This window comes from Echinops telfairi, unplaced genomic scaffold (genome assembly GCF_000313985.2).
Source record: "Echinops telfairi isolate 266 unplaced genomic scaffold, ASM31398v2 ScPeMD7_3;HRSCAF=10, whole genome shotgun sequence".
NCBI lineage: Eukaryota > Metazoa > Chordata > Mammalia > Afrosoricida > Tenrecidae > Echinops > Echinops telfairi.
In genome coordinates, this window is record NW_022103899.1 from 3,267,280 (window position 1) to 3,287,422 (window position 20,143).

Consider the following 20,143-nt stretch of genomic DNA (forward strand, 5'->3'; position numbering starts at 1 on the left):
CATGAACCCTTAATAATTTATAAATTATTATTTTATCTTAACACCACCCGGCGTCTCCCTTCACCCACTTTTCTGTTGCCCATAAAAAATAATAATTTTTGAAAATGGTTTTATTGGTGTCCTCTTGTGCTGGCTGTTTATGATAACCTGTTTTTTCTTTATTACAAGGGTAGCTTAGTGTTGCCTTTGTCTTTTTTGGGACATGAATTACTAGGGGGGAAAGACAGTAATATTTCCTCTAGTTCCTTCTAAAACCTTACATTGACATAGAAGACTAGGTTCTCTTGATTTGTTTTTAAGGTAAAAGTAAGCACAAATAGCCCAATACTTTATAAAAAACACATTTGAACTACAAAATCTTTTGTTTTATAATCTTTTTTCCCTTTACTAAGATTTTCAAAACCATTTTCAAGTAACTTTCTTGAAGGTAGGATGCAGTTTTAAAAATTTTGTTTAACAAAAAGGTATTCCTGAACACTTTTTTGGTATGGAAATTAATGAAGATATTAAGTTGTTTTTCTTGAAAGATTCAAGTAGCCACTATCCCCCAAAGGGAGTTTATGTCAATATGATTTAGAAAATTGGCATATGACTCATTGGATTATTCCCCCATCTTTTTCAGGAACTCTTGGTGTGGTAACAGAAGCTACGATAAAAATCAGACCAGTCCCTGAATACCAAAAGTATGGCTCAGTCGCTTTCCCTAACTTTGAACAAGGAGTAGCCTGTTTAAGAGAAATCGCAAAACAGGTAAAACAAACAAACAGAAATTTGTTTCTGTATTTTAAAAATTTTGCATACTTGATTGTGATGTTCCAAAATTAATCTTTGTATTTATTTGTTGGGTTTTATACAAGGGGTACCACCACCCACCCCCCCACCCCCGCCAAAAAAAAATGGAAAAAAAGCTCCTCTGGTCAGAGCTTTTATAGTACACATTTTTGTGTGTAAAACAATTTAAATACGTAGCTTTGAAAAAATTCCGAGTTTTGGGGTACCCCTTATAAACTTCTTTACAGAAAGGTAATTTTATAAAATTATACTTTTTAGTACAGTTGGGTTTTTTTTTAGTGTTTTTTTTCTTAGGCAATGGCAATGGGTTTGGAGAAGGTGGGGTGTTTGGTATAACTTTACATCAAAGTACAACACATCCTTGACTTGATTGCTTCAAATGTCTCTCTAACTATAGTATGTTATGATTTCTTACGTTATTTTGCGGTAAAATATTTTGTGATTAATTGAGAATGATATTTTGTTAAACCAGGACTTTACTGAAGTGAAAAGAAATGGCTGAATATCAGTGACTCTAAATATTTTAAATTGAATGTGGGTAATCTAATTTTTATCAATTCTTAGAATGTGCTATTTGGCCCTGTTTTTAAAAAAATATTATCTAAAGTATAAAAAGCAACCAAACTCGCTGCCATAGAGTCCATGCCAGCCGCAGCCCCATGGCGGGGTAGACGGCTCCCTGGGACTGCTGAGGCTGTCGCTCACCACTGGAACGGAAAGTGGCGCTTATCCCCAGAGGATGAGGAGTTTGGGTTTGCAGTCAACACGTAACTTACTATGCCATCAGGCGCCGTAAATAGTATCGCTTAATATGATACATCATTATACAATTAGCTAGCTATAAATTAAAGACAATTTTCATTTTTCGTAAAAAGAAAGGATATTTTATCAAGATGTTTTAAAAGACTAGATAAAGAAGTACTTTTTCCCTCTGTTTAATTTTGTGTGTCAGTATAGAAAGTTATACATTTCTTTAGGTACTTGGGTTATTGCTTGAACTATAATGATTTGTGGTTGGGTTTTTTTTTTAATTTGAAAGTTTTTCTGCAAGGGGAATGTAAAGAGATATACTCTGGTTCTTTCTTGCTATTTCCATTCTCTCAGAGTTCTTTAATACTTCATCAGCCATACCAAACTAGACTCTAGAGGAAGGGAGCGTTTCAGTGTGGGCCGCATAGGCTATCTTCCCAATATCCAGACCAGCAAGGTGGAGGGAAGATCTGGCAAAACAAAGTATGTATATAGCAAGTAGCCATATTCCCTGTGGCTTCGCTAAGGTGCTGAATATAGGAAGTGGCAAAGAGTTTATCTTTTGATGATACAATAACAACTACTATTCGAATTTTAAAGAAATGGAAAAATATGTATTTTATTTACACCTGTGTACTTATTGTTTCCATTGCTCTGTTTCTTCTGTAAACCCAGGTTTATATCTAGTGTTATTCCCACCCCTCTGCCTGAAGGACTTCTTTTAACATTTCTTGTTGTGTAGCACTGGTAGCAGATTTGTGTACTTTTTGGCTGAACATTTGTATGTCGCTTTTTGTTCACTATCTGGGGAAGAAAAATATATCTTGTCCATTTTCAATCTGTTAGTAGCAGGAGAATAAGTCTAGATCCTGTTAGTTCCTTGTGACAGTAAGCAGAAGTGAACTGTTAATGTTTTGGTGTATTTTAACGTCTTTTCAGTATGTAAGTTATGATGCTTATTTTTTTAAGGGTAGTTGTAAGCATACATGGGGCTTCAAAATTTTCTTGGAAAAATTCTCTTATCTTTTAATTAATTTTTCACAAATAATATAGTGCCTACTCATACAACTACTTTTTACTTTTTAAAAGTACAATTTGATATTTTGCATTTTAACTGTATTTCTATCCATGCTATAAAACATTGATGGCATGAACAGGGGGAATTTACTCATAGATTGTTTGTTTTCATATTTTGATTTCCAAAGTTCTTGGATATTTGCTTTGAATACAATGCATGTTTTAACATGTTTAATTCTGAAATGTAATGAAATAAAGTCTCGTCCTTAAGCTTGTCTCATCTACACCCAAGCTTCATTTCTGTCTCTTGCTGAGTGATTCTAAAAACTATCCTCCGTATCTGAGCTCCATGTTTGTATTTCTCATAGCCACCTGGGGTCTGTCAATATGATTATCTTATAAGTAATACACACATCTTTAGGCATTCCTTTCTTTCTTCCAACAAATTTTCAAAAGCAAGTCACAAGTCACCGCCACAAATCCGTCCTCAGTTTTCTCAGTTAATTTTTCACTTGTTTTGTTTAAATCATACTTTGTGCATTGGTACTCCCCTATCCTGTTCTTTATCTGACTCCCCCATTTACTCAAGAACTTGTTTGCTTATTATGTGACAAGTTCTCAAGAAACATTTGTTGGATGAATTAGGCATGTAGTGGATTGAAGAGAGAGGCATGCGGGTAAAGAAGATTTAAGATGAAGAATTTTCAACATGTAAGACATACTCAGGATTTCAGGTCAAATATTGAACATTTGGGTATTAAATTATTAGATTATAATACTGAAAATTAAGTTAAGATGATAAATATTTACTATATTTGCTAGATTCACCTTTAATCTTAAATTTGAACAAAAATTTGACAAACACTTCATTCAATCTGGAAATCCAGAAAACGTAATGAAAATAGAAATACTGTGTTTTATTACTGGCTGCTTCCAGGCTGAGTAACATTAATATATACTTAATATTGAGGACCAGAAGAAAATTACTGCTGGCTTTAATAGCTACTTAGTCACCCTAAGAATTCACTCTTAAAGTCATGTTAGCGTCTTTTTCCACTCGCTGCTTATGTGCACTTGGACTTAAAGTAGTTGGGTTCAGATTTTATTAACTGAAGTCCAATATTATTAGCCCAGTATTTATTAAGTCCAGTATTATAAGTCCACTGTTTATTAGCTGTGTGGCCTTTTGTGAGTTATTTACACTCTTTGCCTTATCCTGCCTATCTTTCTCTTTTATAGATTGAAATAATGCTGTTTGTGACCTCTTATGTTTTATTATCATCTTTATCACCACAATCCATTATCATCATCACCTCCACTAAGGCAATTGACTGTACTTGGAAGCACTCCACCCTCAATTGCCATTTCTATCCCTATAGAAAATGTGAAAGAAGAGCTAATAGAATAAAAAAAAGAAAAGAAAATGTGCTCTTTTTTTTAACCTGAATTGCTGCTTTGGTTTTCTAATTAGTCTTTTTCTGGTTAATCAGTAACTGCCTTCATGAACCACCCATATGCCAGAAGAACTAGATGGTAGCTGGCTACCACTACTGATCTTCCTGATGAGGTTAACAAAAGATAGATACTGATATAATTGGGCGGGGGTGGGGGGTGGGGGTGTGGAGATTTGTAAGAAAAGTTCAAATTCTTGAAGAAATCCAGACTTACTGGACTGATTGAAACTAGAGAAATCAAGGACATTGCCTTGAGCTACTTGTGCTAATAGTTTCTTCCTGAGGCTAACTTCCAGGTAAATAACAGATTAATAGTTTCCTCCTGAGGCTAACTTCCAGGTAAATAACAAATTGGCACACTAAAGCAAGACGATTTCCTGTGAGGGCTACAGTTTTTTTTATAAAATCTTCTTAATCAGATGAACAAGGATTCTAAATCAAAGATGAGATGGTCAGGGTGTAGAAAAGTAGAATATTGGAGACGGAAAACCAGAACAGAAACAATACAAGCGTTCAAGCATTGTGAAGAATGTAATCAACGGTGCTCAGCTGTTTGTGTGGACTGTTGAATGGGAGCCTAATCTGTTGTGTAAGTTTTCACCCAAAATTATTATTTGTTAGATGCAAGCAATAATGGCTGATTTAAGAGATATTATTCAAAAACCTGAATGAGAGCATGTGAATTTTTGAGGGACAATACATGTCTAAGTCCAAAAATATGGTCTGGAGAATCCAATTCATTCCTGGCGGGGCTTATTTTAGACGAAACAAGTTTAGGTATGTCTGTGATCAGCGAGTGATACTGCCCGCCACCTTCTCACACATACACACGTGTTCTCATCTTGTTAGGGTGTCTTCAAAAAGCAAAGCCCCAGTCACCACAGTGACTTCCAAGGGGATCTACTGGACCAGTAAATCCAGACAGATCAGCTCAGGAACAACCCTAGAGGCAATACTTTTTGACTACCCTTCTGTTTTACGCTTTTCTGAGTGTCCTGTCTGCTTTTCCACATTGCAAGTACTCATATATAAATGGGAGGGTACCTAAGGGTTAATTAATGAGAAATGGTAAACAAATGTGTATGAATCTGAAGTCTACAATTTTATTAAATGAAAAATATTTAAGTATAAGTAGTTGGTTCAGTTGGGTGCTTTTGTTAAAATTTGGTATGTCCAGTAGAAGGTGGCTGGACAGTTGCAATGCAGGGAATGGAATTCTCCTTCAGCTTTGCATAAGTCAATAAAATGTGCCCCTTTTTTAGTTCATTTTCCCCTAAATTTTATTTATGGTTGTTGGTAACACTACACAAAACAAAGCATAAGCCGATTCACCAGTTTCTGTTTGTCCCATTTGGGGGCATTGGTACATTTGTGGAGTTGCTATATTGTTAAAATCTTCTGGATATTCACCTACGCTAAGTGGTATAGCTATAGCTGTACCCTAAACTCACTATTCAAACCACATTAAAGGTGGGTATGTGTGCTTTGCTTGGAATAAATAAAGGTAGTGATTGAGAGAAAGTGCCACTCCACTGCTAAAAACTTACCAAGAAGGAATTCCATTTGATCTTACAGTTCTAATAATGTCGTTTTGTATACTTAGTAATAGACAGTTTTTAGAGACATACACAATATAAAGTAAATAGTTTTATGTGAAATGGGTCAAAAAGTCTAAATAAATAATATTTTCAAGTATTGCTCGTGTGTTTATCAAATGCAGCAATTACTAAGAATTGTTACTGGAATTTAGACATACTACATTGTCCTAGGAACCAAAACATTTTACTTTTACTAGAATGCACATGTACAAAGGTACTCATGGTTACGGCTCCTCAAAATGGTAACTAATCCTTGTGTGGTTTAAGGACATTTGCATTTTCATTTACAGAATGTACAAATCTTGTCCGTTAAGAATGGTATAATACTTGCTGCCTTGTTCTGCAACAATATTCTCAGGCTGGAAAACAACATTTCCAGGTTTTGGCACAGTCATTGTTCAATTTGGGATTTGAAATTTCCGCTGATAGAAGAATTAAGGTCCATTAAAATAAATGGCACATGGTTTATGATTGTGCCAAATTCTTGATTGAATAATGAGTTGGCTGCTTGTAATTCTTCACTGTCATTTTGTCGCCCTTCCATTTTTTTGTAGTACTTTCAGAGTCAAGTTGCTCTTGAAATTAGGAAGCGTATTTTGGATGAGTATCTTTTGGATAGAAGCATACATGATAGTTTACAAATAGCAAAATGGTCCCTGTGTATATTCTCATCCCTATTCTTACTGAAGGAAACAAATTACGCAGCCTTATACAGGCAACAGAAGAGCCTACTAAGATCTCTTATCTAATCTTTGTCCATATGTGGAATTGTCCTCTTTGAATCCTTCACTGCCTTGTGAGGGTCTAGAAAAGAAGATTAGTGGAAGATTAATGTCATTATATCTTGTAAATGGCAGTCCAGTCCAGTTTCCAACTTTATTCAGTAGATGGGTAAGTGATTTTTTTAAGACTTTCCTTTCTCAGAAAATAGATTATCTATATAGCCTGTCAAAGGGGGAATGGTGTTTTTGCAATCAGAATATCAGTGTCAGATAAAATTTTCTATTCTCTTTTATTTGTTGATGGTGATGTTGCCTTAATAAGATTTGGTCAGAAAACTGAGTGTTAAACTCAGAAGCAATATTTGAAGTTTAGGTTTTTGGTTTGTTTATCCCTAGTAAAAAACTTAGACATTAAAAACAACAACAACAAAAATGAGGCATTATTTATACCTTACGGTGTTGAGAGAGGCCTTTTGTTCCAGTAAAAGAAAAAACTGTCCACTTGCTTGGCATGAGTGGATTTGTGTTCATTCCTCTAACAAAATTCGTTCATGATCTGGAGCAGGTTTTAGAAATACAGCTTAAAAGACAGCTGTTTTCTCATTCCCTTTTGATCAGAGCTAGTTCTGTTGACCCAGCACCACTTTTATTTTCAACCATTTTACAATGATTGTACTTTTTCCATCATGAGTTTAGATTATGAGTGAGAAAGAATAAATCATACTTATCGGAATATTATATATTCTCAATTTTTCTATTTACAGTTTACTTGATCTTAAGTGCATTGAGTAAATTAAAATACGTTTTAGTACGAAGTCATTTAAAACTTATTTATATTCTGCAGAAATCCTGTGCATATATAGAAAAGAGATTATCATTTTAAGTTTAATTATTTGTGTATATGTGTGTGTGTGTGTGTGTGACACTTCTCTGAAGCAGAGGGAATGATCCTAGCCAAATGTTTAGCTTGATGGATTATTTACCAGCAAGACTATGAAATTGAGGACAGCGCTAAGACATTCTCTCTAACAAGAACTTCCTAGAAAGAGTAATTCTACTTTTACTAAACTGAAAAGTATAATTAGTAGACTTTTGGCATAACTTTTGGCCCTCCTCTTTCTATTTTGAAGGGAAATAGTTAATTTATCACATATATTTTATTCTTAAAATTAAGAGGTAATTCTATTGTTAAAAAGACAAGCAACTTTCCATAAAGACTAACTATAGTTATTTATGATATGAACAACCAGTAGTACCAATAACCTTGAATATTGCATAACTTAATCTGTGGCATCAACTCCAACTTATTAGTTAAAAGAAGATCTTTGTACATTTTGAGCTTTCATATCTAGAAACTTGCATTTAGCGTAATTTTCAATTCATCATTTGTATAGTCTTCTTTTAACTTTTTATTCTGTAATTTTATTGTGTGACTTTTATGTGAGGTGATGAACTCTTAACTTTATAGCCATTATAGTACACTGGATACTGTGCATTTAAATAGATGTTCCAGGCCCTTAGTAATCAGTAAAGATGTCGCATATCACGATGAATCCTCTGTGTTTAAATTTTTGTATAGCTAACCCTGAACCCTTTTGTATGGCCAAACCCTGGAGGTAAAGATCTGATGTTGAGGCATTTGCTTCTGTCACACAGTATGAAACTAGTAGACTATCTTTAAGGTAATTTTTATACTCAAGGATTAAGGCTTTGCTCTGAAATCTACACAGAAAGTTTGGTTTATCCTTGAAGAACAAAACATGCTCAATTCAAAGATGATTTATTTCTTAGCCAACTTACCAGAAATATCAAGTTTCACCATTCACTTTATAGATAATGTTCCTTATAATTAGAATAATAGAAATCCTTCAGACATTGGAAATAAATGTTAATATTGCTTTTCGTTTGTCAGTAACTAGCAAATTAAGAAATATCTTCTCAAACAAAGTGTGCTTCATCTGAAGTGGAAATTCTGATTTTACTGTGACAAGAGATAATGATTTAATTTCTTAAAAAGAACTTCTGCAAAATCTTTTCATGTGTTACTTATAGGAACTCTCTTAAATGAAATATCATTAGATTGAGAAGCCTATTGCCTTTTAACTTAGTGTTGAGAATACTTCTAAATAAAGAAGGCTAGACTGATTGTTTTCAATTTTTAAGTTATATAGATAAATACATGGTTATGTCATTATTAAAGTGAGGAAATTTCCAGAAAACATAGTCAGTCTTACACTTTTCTTTTGAAGACCTGGTAGTTACTTATTTCTTCTCTTACCTGCAAAGATAGTGTTATTTCTTCATTAATCACAGTAAATTCCTCATACCTTTACCATACTGTTTACTAAGGACTCATTTATCAGATTATGAAAAAAATTTATTAGGTCCAGTGTGAAAAAGCAATTTTTGTTTGAGTGTGTCTTAAATTCTCTGAATTTATCATTAGCCCAGCACAGAAATTACTTGGAAAATATACTCCTTCTCAGTTTGGTTACTTCAGCTTAAGTGACCAGCAGGGTCACTTCAACTTAAGGACCTTTCCCACCATTTTCCTTTCAAGCTACACTCTCAGCTCAGAATAACTGAGTAGCGTGAGAGTACGTTTGCAGTAAACATTCTTGAATTTCTGCTTTTTAAAAAAATTTAAATGACAAAGTAGCTCATTGCCCACCACATTAGGTTTAAAGCAATTGAAATATAGTCTAATCTCAACTATTTATAGAATAATTCAGATTGAATGTTATTGTTGGTTTAAGGATATTAACACTTTGACCTTTTGATTATAAAAACTTATGCTCGATTAAGGAGCCCTGGTGGTGATGTGGACTAGGCATTAAAACTATTAACTGTGGTCAGGTCACTAGTTCAAACCCATGACTGATCCTCAGGAGAAAGTTGAGGCTATTTGCTCTCATAGAGGTTTACAGTCAGAAATGCTACATAGGGTTGCTAGAGGTTGGAACTGAATCTGTAGCAGTGAGTGGGGTTTTTATATTTAATTAGTAGTGGTGATAGCTTCAAAGAATTTTAAATTATAAGAAATATTTCTTATAAGATTATAGAGATATAAGCAATATTTCTTATTTAAGTGATCAGAAATGTTTCAAATTTAGACTGAAATATATTGATTACATGTTATTGATTACCAAAAGAGTCAAATCTAGATGCAATTTTTTAGCTTAAATGGTTGACTTATGAGAATTTATTTATAATGCTAACTGAATTTATATCTAATGATAAATGAAAACCTAACTTTAAAAATGTGGTGTCATTAAACCCTGTGACTAATAAGAAATATAATTTTTAAACTTAATATTGAAAACTAGTTTAATATATAGAATGAATTCTTTTTCCAGCATCTTTTTGATAGTATTAGTCTTTTGGTATGAATTATGCCTTTTTAATATAAGAAGTAATAATGGGCTACTAATTTATGTGACTCAGCTGTCAAGTAAGTTAAAATCACATTCAGCATAATTGAAGACAAATTGCCACATAGATATAAGTATCTTTTCCAATTTTTTAATTTGAAAATTTGACGCATGCAGAAAAGTTAAAAATCAGAAATTCACTTCCATGACTCAACAATTACTAAGTTTTTGCTGTTTGTCCAAAAGTATTGCTACAAAATCAGATAAGCCTTTCTAAAACAAAGGTTTCACACCATGAAGCATATCTGACGTCTAGATTTTTATACCTATGATGGTAGTGATTTCTCTCTAACCTTTTCCTGAAGAATTTTGAACTCTGATTATATCACATCCAAACAGCAGTTTTGGCCTCCTCGGGGGATTCAAATCCTGTGTCTATAAAATGTTCTTTGAGTCCTAGGAACAAAAAGCAACTTGTACAAGGCAGAATGGAGGCTGTCGGGTGTATGCAGTTTCCTAACAAAACTCTTTTAAGACAGTCCTTGCTTCCCTGGGATAAGGAGCATAGGTACATTGCTGTTCTGGAGGAAATTCCTAGGTTCCTGGCCTGTTTCTCACCAGTGCAGTTGTCAGTTTTCTTGAAGAAGCTTCATCATCATAACTCTTGTAATCAGCCTGTTCCCTCCAAGAAAAATCCACTAAGATTACTCTTTTGGAATAACAATAAGCAGTTGCCAAAATCAAAACATTTGATCTTTCTCAAAACTCTTCTTTTGTGTGGGCAGCACTCTCATGACCCCGTTGCAGAATGTCAGTAATTTAGGAAGATGTCGACTTGAGTTTTGCTAGAAGTTCGATGTCAGCCCTTACCCCAAAATTGCTTTATTCCATGCCACAAACAGTACTCTGATATTTTTTTAGAAGCACCCTAATGAGACTAAGGCCTCTAAGAGAATACACTTGTCCTCAGCCAACCACTGATCAATCCGAGACCTGCTTGGTGCGGAATAGACACATGCAAGTGACAGTAGCTTCTGGCAGCCATGTTTTGTTTTGCTTTTTTAACTTAACCCACTTATGTGTGGGTGGGTGTGTTTTTCTGGGACATTTGAAATTAAGTTAGAGGTTTCATGACACTTGACTTCTAAATGTTAAGCTTACGAAAACCAACCAACAAACTCGCTGTCATTAAGCCAATTTCAACTCATAGTGACCACATGTGATGGGGTAGAACTATCCCTGGGGGTTGCAAGGCTGCACATCTTTACAGGAGCAGTGATAATTTTTCCTTTTTCTAAGCAGAGTCTGATTTTTTCCCCTCTGAACCCTTGTCTCAGTGGTTGTATATTCTATAATCAGATCATCCTAATTATCCCCAAAGTGTGTTTTGTAGATAGTGTCTGTAAGAGTTAACCATGCTTTACTTAGTACATTTTAGTTGCTTTGGAGATTAAATTCCATTAGAAATGTGTTCGCTGTTTTTATAGCTGTTCTCAGATTCCTAGTGAGCCTTTTGTACCACAGAAGGAAACATTGCTTGTCCTGTGCCAGGCTCCTCACAGTTGTTACATTTGAGCCCATTGTTGCAGCTATGATGTCAGTCCATCTTGTCATGGGTCTTCCTTTTTTATGCTAACCATTTACTTTACCAGCTAAGATGTCCTTCGCAACAGACTGGTCCTTCCTCATAGCATGTCCAAAATATAAGAAGGATGCCCCTCCACCTTTGTTCCTAAAGAACATTCTTGCTGTATTTCTTCCAAGACAGATTTGGAGGATATATTCAGTATTCTTTGATAACACACTTAATTCAGATTCATCAGTTCTTCGATCTTCCTTATTCATTGTGCACCTCTCATAGACATGTGAGGTTATTGAAAATACGATGGCTTGAGTCAGGGTGCAGGGTAGCAATGATGAAACATACAACTTTCCTCTAGTTCCTAAATGCCACCCCCCCTATCATGATCCCAATTCTACTTTACAAATCCAGCTAGACCAGAGAATGTACAATGGATAGGAACTGGAAACACAGGGAATCCAGGACAGATGACCCCTTCAGGACCAGTGCTGAGAGTGGCAATACCAGGATGGTGGAGGGAGAGTGGGGTGGAAAGGGGGAACCAATTACAAGGATCTACATATAACCTCCTCCTTGGCGGATGGACAACAGAAAAGTGGGCGAAGGGAGACGTCAGACAATGTAAGATATGACAAAATAATAGTAATCTATCAGTTCACGAGGGTGGGGAGGAGCAGAGAGGGAGGGGGAAAAGAGGAGCTAATACCAAGAGCTCAAGTAGAAAGCAAATGTTTTGAGAATGATGATGGCAACAAATGTACAAATATGCTTGATACAATGGATGTATGGATTGTGATAAGAGTTGTACGAGTCTCCAATAGAATAATTAAAAAAAAAGAAAATACCATGATTGGGTCAAGTGCACCATAGTCCTTTGGTCTTTAACACTTTAAAGCAGGGGTCCTCAAACTTTTTAAACAGGGGGACAGTTCACTGTCCCTCAGACCCGTTGGAGGGCCGGACTATAGTTTAAAAAAAAATTGAACAAATTCCTATGCACACTACACATCTTATTTTGAAGTAAAAAAACAAACAGGTCAAAAACATCCAGTGGGCTGGATAAAAGTCCGCGGTGGGCCGCATGTGGCCCTCGGGCCGTAGTTTGAGGACCTGTGCTGTAAAGAGACCTAGCACAGCAGATTTGCCCAGTGAAATCCGCTTTGTGCTCCTGGTTGCGGCTTACACAGGTGTTGATTATGGAGCGAAGAAAAGTAAAACCCAGGAGAGTGTCAGTATTTCTATCACAATGTTGCTTACTGTTCCAGATGTGATTTTTGTTTTTTTATGGTGAAGTATAAATATGCATGCTGTATGTGAATTTTTCTTTGATGAGTGAAGGAAACGTGGTGTGACTGGGCTTCCATATTTTACTGGAAGTTGATATACTCATTTTATTTTAAAAATTCCAGGTTTGTAAATGCAAAGAAAATTGGTCTTCCATTTAGTATTTGGGAAATTGGTAAAGCTACAAATATACCTGCACACCAAGAGTTGAAACTACGCAGTTTGTACATTTTTACATAACTATTGTGTTTTGCTTTAGATTTTTCTTTCAAATATGACTTTAAAGCACTATGTATATGTGTTACCTGATTCGTTGGGGTGTTGTCTATGAAATAGTGCAACTTGGTAGCTGTCAGGGTATCTTGGTTCAAGATGTGTTCACTAGAACTACTTGTAGGCATCTGACTTTGGGAAAGTCTTTTAACCTCTCTGATTCTATGTTCTTATCTGTACAGTGGGGTTAATAGTTGTTCTGACAAGGTTGTTTTCTATATTACATAAAAGCATGAGCAAGAAGCTTAGAAATGATAAGGTCCTACAGATGTAAGGTGATAGGCTCATTGTTAGGATATATAAGTAAAATTACTTAATATCATTTTTTAGACTGTCAGTAACTTTTAAGATATAAATTAAATAATCTCACCTTTAGTATAAATGTGAGTAGATAAGCAGGTTAGTGTTCAAAATAAGAATGTAAATAATTTCATTAATTTTCTGGATGGAATAAAATATTGTCTTTATAAAAATATATTCAATTAACATTACAATTCCTTGTTGAAGTATATATTAATCTCTGTTCTTTGGAGTGAATCTCAACATTATATTAATACACAGGGAGCTACATATAACCTCCTCTCTGGGGGACGGGCAGCAGAGGGGTGGGTGAAGGGAGACGCCGAGCAGTGTAATATAAGATACAATAATAATTTATAAATTATCAAGGGTGCATGGGGGAGAGGGGAGGAGGAAGGGGGAAGGGAAAAAAGGAAAATGAGCTGATTCCGGGAACCCAAGAGGAAAGCGAATTTTGGGAATAATGAGGGCAACAAATGTATAGATGTGCTTTACACACTTGATCTATGTATTGTGATGAATTGTATGAGCCCCAATAAATTGATTTAAAAAAATACACAAGTTGTGGATAAATATTGTTACTCAGAAGATGAATGCTTTAAAAGTTTGTGTCACTTGTCAAAATATTAGTCTAAAAGCTTGTTTAGCTGTATTTTAAAAGTTTGACAGACACCTATAAATCTCATTTAGAGTGCAGTGTGATTTTTTTAAAATTCTGTGTAACAATTGTAGTTACCTTGAGATTTGATGGTGTGATTGCAGTAGTGCTTTAACATGACAAAATTCAAGATGAGTATATGTGCCCCTTATTTTTCTTTCATAGCAGCTCTTGGATTATACCCAGACATACACAGCACTGGTACCGTTTTTTTGTAGATAACCTCAAGCCTCAGAAGATTCTTTGCTGTTTTCATACAACTAACGTTGAACAATCTGAAAATTCTAGGCACTCAATGCTTTCTTACATTATTATTATTATTTAAAATGGACAATGATAAGGGAGAAAAAGGAATAATCGGCAACATTGTTTGTGAGCACTGTGCAGACCTTTTTAAAACTGCTTTGGCCACAAAAAATTTCATCATCATCTTCCTCTTTACAAGGTGTCTAAGAGCCTGACGGCACAGTACAGTGTTGCAGGCACTAGCTGTAGGCTGAGAAACAGCTGCTGTTCTTCCGGAATCCAACTCACTGAGTCCAGGAAGTTGGGGGTGACCCACTCCGGCCATCTGCCCTTGGATAGCCTTTTGAACCCTGACCCTCTAAGCAACTGTTTCCCAAAAGTCACATTCAAGTCATGCAGAATTTAGTAAGCCCCTAACTGACTGTTTGGCTTTAGGCATCAGCCTCTTTTAGGTAATTATCCATGTGCTGTCAATTTCAAGAAGTAGGAACCCGAAGGTGTGATTGAAAAATGCTGGACATGTCTTTAGTGACTGCATTAAGCAACTACACTACAACCAACACTCTGCCCCTGTATTTGTTCTGATGCTGTTTCTTGAGAAATTGATATGACAATGACATCTATGAACCATTTTTAACTAACAACCCCCCCTCCTTTGGAGCTACATTTCCAGTTGAATTGTACCCACTCACACTAAATATATTTTGTACATTAATTTTCTATGTTTTTTTGTGATTTTAGGTGTTTGACAAGTTTTAGAAATTTCTACTTCTTTTCTCCTAAAGTGTTCCACTCCAAGGCCTGGTATTTCTTTTAGTTTTTTTCCTACCCATCTCTGCTGGGCATTAAGCAGATCTTATTATAGGTAAATAAAAAATCTGGTGACTTCGTTATATATACATATTATATGTAGAGTTGTCTCAATATTTTATAGAAGACAGTTATGTTTTATATGTCTTCATAAAATATTAAGATTCTTTCTATGTCTATACCTTAGGAACTGGGCCCATGATCCCCTAAATATAGAAAGATAATAGTCATGTTCTACCTGTATAGTGAACACCTACTGAAGTAATATTATTCTTTTTTAAATAGAGATGTGCTCCTGCTTCTGTCCGCCTCATGGACAACAAGCAGTTTCACTTTGGTAAGTATTATGGATTTCACACATCTTCTGAAAATTTATGTTGAAGCCCTAGCCCTTGATACCTGTGAACATGACCTTATTTGGAAATATAATTGTTAAAGATTTTATCAGTGACGTTGACCTGAGGTCACACTAGAAGAAGGTGGGCCTTAATGAATCCAGTCTTACTGGTGGTGTTCTATAAAAGAGATGAGAAAAAAAAGACAGAGACAAAAACAGATGGCTTTGTGATAAGGAATTTGTGCACAAGCTGCAAGCCAGGGAAAGGCTGGCACTTCCAGAGGTCAGAAGAAGCTAGAAAGAATCTTTCCTCAGAGACTTTTGCAGGATGGTTGCTGGCTAACATAACTGATTGGGATTTTCAGCTCCCAGAACTGTAAGACAATAAATACATTGGTTCTTGTCAGTCATGAACTGTGGTACTTCATTACATGGACCCTATCACTCCCTGCCATGGGGTCAGTGCCCACTCATCATGACCCTGTAAGACAGGGTAGACCTGACCCAGGAGTTCCTGAGAGTATAACTCTTTACAGGAGCAGAAAGCCCTATCTCCCAAGGGATGACTGGTGGTTTCAAACTGTAGTCCGACATGTAATCACTACACCACCAGGGCTCCTATAGCAACCATAGGAAGTTAATATAATATGCAAGGACTGCTAATTTCCATATTTGTTTGGTTAGCAACAAAAAATATATGAAACACCAGTTATATGCATGAAGAATACTGGTTGCTGAGCTGCAAAGGTGAGTGTTAATAGTACTTTTCTTTCAGAGGACACTAGGTTCAATGAAGACATCTACATAAGTGAGTAAGTATTAGAGGTGCTACAAAAGAAGACTGCACTGGTTCCCTTTCAGTGCAGATGGAGGGAGTGACGGATAAGTCTTGAGGTAGAGGTGGACTGTCAATGATAGGGTAATAGCCAGTCAACTATACAGAAAACCAATTAATACGAATATTACCCAAATTTATACAACAACCACAAATGCAAAAGATGAAGAGTAGTCTGAGATTGACCAAACGTGCCATCAAAATTCTTTGATAATTAATAGTGATTGGAATGTAAAAATTGGAAACAGAAAGATTAGCAGAAGGTGAATAAGACTGTGATAATAAAAACCTTTTCAGAAATTACAAAGATGTCAAGACTTCATCTTGTGTACTTTGGACATTTTACCAGAGCAATGAGTTTGTGGGATAGGACATTGTGCTGGGTAATATAGAGGTTCAGGGGAAAGTTGAGATGCGTGAACACTAAGGTGATTAACCCAAAGGCTTGAACATGGACTCAGCAATACTTGGAAGGACAGCAGAGGACCAAGCGGTGTTTAGTCCTGTTGCACAGGTAGTAACTATGAGTCAGAGCTGATGTGAGGGCCCCTAACAACATAACAAAAGTTGCTTCAGTTTTTCCCAGCTAGGAAATGTGTATAATAGTTCCTTACGAATTGTAGATTATGACTCCTGGCAAACCTGTATGTATAATGAGTTTAGTGTTGTGTAGATAAAACATAATGGGTAGAATATATTTGGAATGTTACTAATTTGATAGACAACGTTAAGAATAAGTAAACAGTAATAAGTGATATCTTCTAGTTCACACTCCACCAGTACAAGGAGGTTTGCCCTCCCATGCAGAGGAGCCCTGGCAGTGTGGAGTGTGTTAGGTCAGGCTGCTAACCGATAGATCGTCAGCAGGTAAAACCACCAGTGGCGCCCCAGTGGGAAGACAGGCCTTTTACTGGACCCACCAGTCGCCGTCTCCGAAGCCCACAGGGGCAGCTCTAGCCTGTCCTGTCGGGTTGCTAAGAGTGGACATCGACTTGATACAGTCAGTTGGGGGAGTTTTGAGTTAACAGCACTGATTTACCCACTTAAGCTTCTCCTACTTTTATGACAAATTATGCTTAAAATGCCTGATATTTCAACTCAGTATTAGGGATATATATGTGTGACTCATTCCTACTATTATTTGTGGAAATTGTGAATATAAACATTAAAATGTTTGTATTACTTCCCTGCAGGGCAGTAGCATTTGGACTTGTCATTTATTGTATAAAGATATGTGGAGCAGAAGATAGTGCACAAGTAATAGATATTTAGTGTTTTTTTTTTAAAGAATGTAGCGCATATACTTACGCATATATATACTTTTATGTATTTATTTTGTTAAAATAAAATGAGGCCCATTTGTGATAGGAAGTAAATGTTTTAATGATAATGTCACTGGTTATACTAGTAAAGCTTAGAATGAAAGGGGTGGAGGTGGGGAGGTGGCATCTGGGAGCTCTTGAATATTAGTTAGGGTTAGCGCTATGTGGTTTTCCCTTTATTATTGTATATATATACTTATATGTAGCTTAGTTATATATATTTCGCTTAAGTTTTGCTTAATACTTATGATACCTGGTATTTTATGTAACATTTCCTTATTATAGTCAGTAAAAGTATAGTCAATAAATACATAGTCACATTCATACTTTTGTGTAGAATAATGTTAAAAGACTACATGTGATAGATAATTTTATGTGTTATTGCTGCTTTTCCCTCATAGACAACTTTCTTTCTGAGAAATAGCTAGTTTTCTGTTTGCATCCATTTTAAAGAACTTAACACTTTAAAAATAAACCAGTAGCCTCCACCTTACCCGCCACCTCCACAAAAAAAATCCCAAACAAAAAAAACCCCATTATAGTTTTAAACAAATTAATGTTTTACTTGGAGATAATTTTATATTTCAGGCTTTAAATTCTTTATAAAACTTCTATATCCCTACTTTTTTCTGGATGGGCTCATAATGTGAAGGCCAGATGCATGACTCTTAAATGTAACAGCCCTGGGAATGTAGAAGTTGCTACTCCCTTCAAACAAAGGAACAATAGTAAAAAGCTTTTGCTCTATTAAGCTCAATCCTCAGGCAACAATGTTAATTTAACTGACTTTGAGACACCATTTATTTTATTTTGGCAATTTTAATTCTCTGGGAGTGATTAAGAACGCAATTGCTAGTTTTATGCCAAGAATTCTGTGTGAATTAAGAAGTAATTAAGAAACAACCTTAAACTTGGCATTGACTCTATATTTGGTTATAGTTCTCAATGGTGTCTGTATAATTCAGTAAAAGAAAACTAAAACCAGTCACCATTGGGTGTTCTTAATGAAATAAAAACTAATGAAGTGGTTTTACACTGTGTAAACCATACCATTGAAAGATAATCTATGTGTAGTAGTAGTAAATGCATACTGTAACTTAAAAACAAATAAAGTTTGAAGTGTCAAATAAATTCTGTGTGACTTTTGAAAGGAGGTAGTGATAAAAGATGGGGGTCTTAATACAGATATGTGTGACACATACATAGCACTTAACCCCACTACAGAACCGAAGTGTGTGTGTGTGTGTGTGTGTGTGTGTGTGTGTGTGTGTGTACGTGTGTACACACATTGTTGTTAGGTGCTGTGGCAACAGTCCCAACTCATAGGAACCCTGTGTGCAAAGAACAAAAACCTTGCCTGGTCCTGCACCATCTTCATAGTCATTATGTTTGAGCCCATTGTTGCAGCCAGTGTCCGTCTGTTTCCTTAAGCATCTTCCTATTTTGCTGACCCTCTACATTACCAAGCATCATGCCTTTCTCCAGGGACTGGTCCCTCCTGATTAATAATACAGTATGTCCAAAGTATCAAGAAGCATACAAATTAAAGTAACAAAAACCTTTTTTTTCTTTCAGGATACTTAATGTGAGATGGTGTCTTGTCTTGAAAAATGCAGAACTTACTGTTCATTAAAAATAACATTTTTTCCTTCCTTCTTTAGGTCATGCTCTTAAACCTCAGGTTTCCTCTATTTTTACATCATTTTTGGATGGATTGAAAAAATTTTATATTACAAAGGTAAGAATTTTAATAAAAACCTAAAAAAATGTGTGCTTATTAGGCTATTAATTTTGATTATTGCTTTTTTTCTCCTCACCTCCACTTTTCATGTTTGTTTTTCCATGCTACTGTATAAGCATAATCACAGATTTTCACATTGAAATAAATATTTCAGCACATAATTATATGATTTTTTAAGTGTTATATATTTTTTCAATTTTATTTCTAAAATTAACAATTTTGCACAATTTATACATATATAGCATTTTCTTTCTAGTAGAAATCTAGAAATGAAAGAAGCATTTTTGTTTTTCTCATTTTTAAATGATCAACTCCTTTCCTAAATGGTTGTAAAAGCTTATTCTACCACTAATAATGCACATGTGCCATTTGGTAGTATATCCTTGTTTTTGTACATAGGATTTCTTATGACATTTTAAATCTAATGTAGGGCAAATCATACAAGGAAAACTGAGAGCTGGATCTCAACAAAGCTATCATTTTCTGCAGAGTCTCATAGGTTTTCTGCCTTTGATAGGTACAATTTGCTCTACTCTGCTGTCACTTATTGTAAACATTAGAAGGACCTAGTTGTTGAAAATCTAGTTCCCCCCTCTTTTTCTGAATTTTTGTTATCCTCACTACATGCTTATTCTTCTAGAAGAATTTTAGGAACTCATTATTTTAAAGAATCCATTAAGATATTTACTAGGATTGGAATCAATTGTTTGGGCCAGAGGTAACAGGTCTGTAGGATTTAGGGTGTCCATTCAGGAAAGTGTACCCTTCTTTTTTCTGGACGCCCCTCTGATTTTGAAGACCTCATGTGGATCAAGGACAGCTGTGTGTACCTCATAGGGTTTTCTTTATGTTTCCAAACTTTTTAGTGTAAATTGGTTGGAGGTTTACAGAGCAAAACTTCATACAAATTGCTCATTTTTGTTTCATGCCATTGATTGCAATCCCCACAATGTAACATCGTGTACTCCCCTCCCTCCCGGTGCTTCACATTTCTATGCCATCTTTCCTAATCCATCTGAACATTATTTTTGGGTAAGTGCTTCCCTTTTCG

General features: G+C 35.5%; 1 protein-coding gene across 1 annotated transcript in view; it reads left to right on the top strand.

Annotated features, from left to right (window-relative positions):
* AGPS (alkylglycerone phosphate synthase) overlaps nt 1-20,143 on the top strand; it is a 107,812-nt gene that overhangs the window by 42,090 nt on the left and 45,579 nt on the right. Inside the window, exons 10-12 of the mRNA XM_004701451.2 lie at nt 623-750; nt 15,143-15,194; nt 19,013-19,089. Of these exons, the coding sequence (XP_004701508.1) occupies nt 623-750; nt 15,143-15,194; nt 19,013-19,089 (257 nt within the window). The remainder of the gene's footprint in view (nt 1-622; nt 751-15,142; nt 15,195-19,012; nt 19,090-20,143) is intronic.